The 5,350-nt window shown below is 43.2% G+C and overlaps 1 protein-coding gene across 1 annotated transcript; it reads right to left on the bottom strand.

Annotated features, from left to right (window-relative positions):
- Positions 1–1,817: 1,817 nt before the first annotated feature.
- Positions 1,818–4,325, bottom strand: LOC127691084 (zinc finger protein 120-like). The gene is made up of 2 exons (XM_052190688.1): positions 4,316–4,325; positions 1,818–2,002 (listed from the first exon to the last, which is right to left on the bottom strand). Exons 1-2 carry the CDS (start codon positions 4,323–4,325, stop codon positions 1,818–1,820), a joined length of 195 nt encoding a protein of 64 aa, XP_052046648.1.
- Between the last annotated feature and the right edge of the window lie 1,025 nt (positions 4,326–5,350).

The raw sequence follows: 5,350 nt of genomic DNA, 5'->3' as shown, positions 1-5,350 counted from the left end.
GATTCGGACAGTTAGTGAGACAGAAGCGTGAGTACCACATATCATTAAGGAGACAGAAAGCAGGTCATCCATCTCAATGCACGTGATATTTCAGCACGTGTGTGCGTTTGCACACATTTGGCACTCACAAAGCCCCCGTCATTCTACAGCTACAGCTACCCTACACAGAGATTATCCCTCTACACTTCCTGACTACTCAGTATGCCCAAAGAAACAAAGTAAGCTAAAACCAATTCTTCAATCCTTTTTTTTTTTTTTTTTTTTTTTGTATGTGTGTTTGTGTTTGTTGGAGATCGGATTTTGCTCCATAGCCTACGCTGGGTCAAATCTACAATCCTCCTGTCTCTGCATTCCCAAGCTCTGAAATTATAGGTGTACACTACCACACAGGGTGGCTTTCTCTCTCTCTCTCTCTCTCTCTCTCTCTCTCTCTCTCTCTCTCTCTCTCTCTCATTCTAGTTAGTTTTTAAGTCTTTTGTTTGTTTATTTGTTTATGATGCTGGAGACAGACCTGGGACCTTAAACATGTGAGGCAAGTGTTCTACCACTGAGCTGTATACTCCAGTCTTAAGTTTTAAAAAGTGTATCAGTGTGTGTGACAACTAGTTTGAATTGTCACCTAGAATAACCTAGGGAGAGTCTGAGTGAAAGACTGTCTGGATCCAGCTGACCTATGGGCGTGGGGGAGCTGCCCTGATGCTCTAACTGAGCTGGGATGCTTTATTTGAGCTCTGTGGGAACCACCACTCCCTGGGTTTGGGTTCCGGCTTGTATGGAAGTAGAGAGGCTGGCTGAGCTCTTAGTGTGAGCGCCGACCACACGTGTGACATGACGGTCTGGTTCTTCCTGACTTCCCCACAGGGATGGAACTGGAAGCCAAATACACCCTTTGCCCCCCCCCCAAAAAAAGTTGATTTTGTCAGAGTATTTTATCATAGCCCTAGAAATAAAACCTTGACAGTGTGTATTCTCTGTACAAAGTGACAGCATTCATAATGACATTTTATTCAAGCATGTCGAGTTCTTAGGCATAGTTTCCTCCCATGAATGTCTCCTGTCCCAGTTTAGAGGAATTAATTGGTCTACAGTCCTAGTTTTATGTTGCTGACTCTCCACTGGAGGGAGTTATGGCTCCTAGAATCTGTTAATTTCGTGTACTCTCAACAGGATACACTGTATGCCACCAGACAGGTGTTGCCAGTCCTGGCTCAAGGGGCACCGCCATCAACGCCAGCTCGGCCGCTCGCCAAATCGCATGAACCAGTTTCCACAGGACAGCCCCACTTTCTTTTTTTCTTTTTCTTTTATTTTCTTTTCTTTTTTTAACATTCACACAGTTTTACTTTTTCCCCCCATGGAGATGTGGTACAGGGATTAAAGTTTCTCCACAAAAACATTCTTGACTCTCATAATCTGTCCATCTCAGTAAATTTAGCACTGTTATTACAAGTACATCATTAAGCATAGATCTACTATGAATTATTTGCTTATTTTTAAATTTTGGATATACACTTATTACCTGATCAATGTGTTTCCCTTTTACATTACCTAAGGCTAGGAGACTGAACAGACTGTCACTTCTACAGCATGCTCTACTGGGCTTGATTCAAACAGTGACATATCTGGTAAGCCATTGTTTCTGTGTCTTTGAACTTAAAGAAATGCCTTGCAAACAAAAATTAGATACCTGCCATAGACATATATGGCTTTGTGAGATTTAATAATCACCCATGAGTGAAAGGAGTGCTTATTTTATAACTTGTAGCACATATTAAACTCTCTTCATAGGCATTTTCTCATCAGATTGCACAGGAAAATTACCTTCCATGACTTTTAGAACTTTGAAAATGGTCTTCAACAGTATGTTCTTCCCAAATGTAGCCTATAGCTGTGAGATTCCTATAGGTCTCTGGCATCACACCTTTGTAGGGACTCCTCTGAGAAGGATCCAGCAAAGCCCACTCTTCCTGAGTAAAGTTCACATGCACGTCATCATAGGTCACTACACCATGTCTAGAGTCCTGCCTCCTCTGACGCCTGCAGTCCTCTGCTCCTAGCACACACCCACACGGATGCACATAAGCACTCAGAATCAGAAATAGAACAAAATCTTTTACAAATAAAAAAATTTTGAAAACATTTAAATGTGTAATTCATTTCTTGGAAATACTATCTACTGTTACTAATACGTTTATAATCACCTTCCTGATTGGCTGTTAGAAAAAAAAAAGTCAAATCATTCAAAATAGTCCAAAAGAAAAAAGAAAAAAAACAAAAAACAAACAAAAACTTGTTTAGATATGTGGTTGAGGGATTTGGTGTAAAATTCATTTGGAAAGATAATTTATTAAATTTAACCAGCCTGATAAGGGTTGTCTGGGTGGGCTCCAATAAAACCAGAAAGGTTTTTACAGACAAGAGGCAGAAGGATCAAACTCAAAGACAATGTGACACCAATGCAAAGATCAGAGAAAAAGAGATGTGAAGATGTTCTTGCACTGGCATTGAAGATGGGGAGGCCACAAGCCAGGGAACACATGAAGCTTCTAGAAGCTAGAACCTGCAAGACAGGTGATTCTCCCTTCAGACCTTTCAGAAGGAGGCCAGTGGGTCAGCTCATGGACTTGGCACGTCTGACCTCCAGACTCTGAAATAATTATTGTGCATTGCTTAAGCCATTGAGCTTGTGGTAGTTTGTTACAGGAGCAGAAGGAAGCTCACACAATTCAAATCTGACAATCCACGCACGCAGTGATACCCACCCTTCCCTGCACACTTCCCTGCATACTCACTATCTATCTGGGCATTTAAACAAACCAAAAAAAAAAAAAATGCATACATGCAAAATGGTGCAAGCACTACTTTTTTTTTCTGTAAGAACAAACAACTGGAATAATTAAAATATATCTGCACTATGTAATATTCTGCACCCGTACAAAGGGAGTGAGGAAGTTCTTTATGCCCTGACATGAGATGATAACCAAAGTGTTAGAAGTGGGAAAAGAAAAGGTAGTTTGGGGACGAGTGTGGTGGGTCCCATAAGGTAGCAGCGGACAAGGAGTGGGCAAGAGAAAGAGCACATACTTTTTTGAGTGCATATGAACAAGTATCTATGGAAGAAAATCCCAGAAACTAGTAATAGGTGCCACTTCCGGAGCCAGAACTGTGTGGCAGGACAAAGGACAGAAGATGAAACGCTTCCCATATACCCGTCATGTTTTATACAAATCTATATGCTAATAGGCTATATAAAGAATTTGCCATTGCTAAATTTAAATTAAAAAAACCAAAAGATTATAAGTTCAGCAAAAGTAAGAAAGATTATGACACCCCCACCACCACCGCCAAGCCAGTGAAAGTATGTAGTGGTGGGAACTCCCTACAGTTCTGAGGTCTGCTGTGCCCTGAATTCCTGTTGTCCAGTGAAGTCACGGTGTTCTAGGCAGCTCAAGAGCACCATCTGAGGATGCTGTTCTAGGCAGGTGTGTTCCTGAGGCGGTCTCTAAGCTGGAGTGGAGGCAGCTACACAATGCCTCCAGGTGAGAACTCACATTTGCTTAAAGCCTAAGGGGAGATTCCTCCAGAAGTCTATCAGGCATGGTGGAGTCACAGAACTCTTGGAGGTGGGATGGCCCAGGGGCTAAGGGCTCTTGTGGCTCTTGCAGGGCACCTAGGTTTGATTCCCAGCACCCACATGACAGTTCACAACTGTCTGTAGCTCCATTCCCAGGGGATCCCACAGCCTCTCCTGGTGCACAGACACGCATGTGAGTAAAATACGCACACACAAAATAAACAAATCTAAAAAGAGAAAGTTACACTCAACAAATGACAGGGTGCCATTCTCATGACTCGCTATGAACCAAACAAGGTTGGTCTTCTATACCTGCAGTTCCCAGAGCTACAACAGACTAAGCTGGCCTTGAGAAAGCGTATTTGGCAACATCATATCTGCACTGGACGCATAAAGACTCCTTTTCTTGTCAGTATTTCCTTAAGATACAGAACAACTATTCACATTACACTGCAAACACCATCGCAAGTAATCTAAAGATGGCTTAAAACATACAAGGGCCACAGAAGCACCACAGTGTGTGCAGGTTCTTGCCTAAGGACCTGAGTTCAGCTCCTGGGGCCATAGTAGAAAGGTATTAGTGCTGGAGAGATGGCTCAGTGGTTGAGAGCAGTGACTGCTCTTCCAGAGGACCTGAGTTCAATTCCCAGCACCCTCTGGGCAGCACACAACTGTCCGTAACTCCAGTTCCAGAGGATCTAACACCATCACACAGACAGATAACGCAGGCAAAACACCAACGAACATCCATGAGATGAAAATACTTTTTAAAAAGTTTTTAAAATGCAGGGTATCTTGGCTCAGCTCTATAATCCCGCCACTCCTACTTCAGGACATGAGGTAAAAACCAAAGAATATTCTGGAAGCCTACAGGCAACCACCCTGCAACAATAAGGCCCTGCTTCCATAAAGCTGAAAGAAGAGAAGGAACAACTAGAAGTTGTCCTCTGACCTCCACCCAAGAGCACACCCACACCCACACACAGTGATGGCTGTGGTGGCATTGGTGGTGATGGTGGTAATAAAATTACATGCATATGAGGATGTGAGCAAGTTAGATATTAATATGAGACCATTTTGTATTAGAAACTTAACCACCCAAGAATTTGAACACCTACAGGGGGTCCTGTATCAAATACTTTAAAATATTTAAAACTTCCTCTAGAAGTCAATCAGGCATTGTGACTGACTGACTCAGTAAGATGCTTGTTCTGCAAGTGTAAGAACCTGAGTTTAGATCCCCAGAATCTGCATAAACAGCCTGGCATGATACCATGAGCCCTTAACCCCAGCACTGGGGAGGCAGAGACACAGGAGTCCTGGGGTTCCCAATCTAGCCAACTGGTGAACTCAGGGTTCAGTGAGAGAGTCTGTCTCAAAAACGTAGATGAAGAGTGATTGAGGCAGGACACCCAGTGTCAACCTCTGGTCTTCCTACCATGCACACACGTGCACCATGCACACATATACCAACATACTTGCACATATGAAAATGCTTATGTGTTTGTTGTTTGTCTGAGGGTCAAGTTGACCCAGGTATCCTGAATCACCTTGGGCAAATCTATATCTATAGCTTCTAGTGGCCTGGGGCAGCCTTGAGTTAGCACCCAAGGACTACAAGGTGGTGCCTTCGTGGAGACCAGTGGCCACGGTGTACCAGCTCAGAGTAAGGACACATGCTCCTGAAGGAAAGAATGGAGTCTGTGTGGTAAAGAACTGTTTTTTCTGGCAGGACACTGGCCACTGACCAAGTTAAAAATGGGTCTCTTATCTTCC

This window comes from Apodemus sylvaticus, chromosome 8, assembly GCF_947179515.1.
Source record: "Apodemus sylvaticus chromosome 8, mApoSyl1.1, whole genome shotgun sequence".
NCBI classification, from domain to species: Eukaryota; Metazoa; Chordata; class Mammalia; order Rodentia; family Muridae; genus Apodemus; species Apodemus sylvaticus.
The sequence above is the reverse complement of the archived record's forward strand: the minus strand, read 5'-3'. Positions and strand labels throughout refer to the sequence as shown.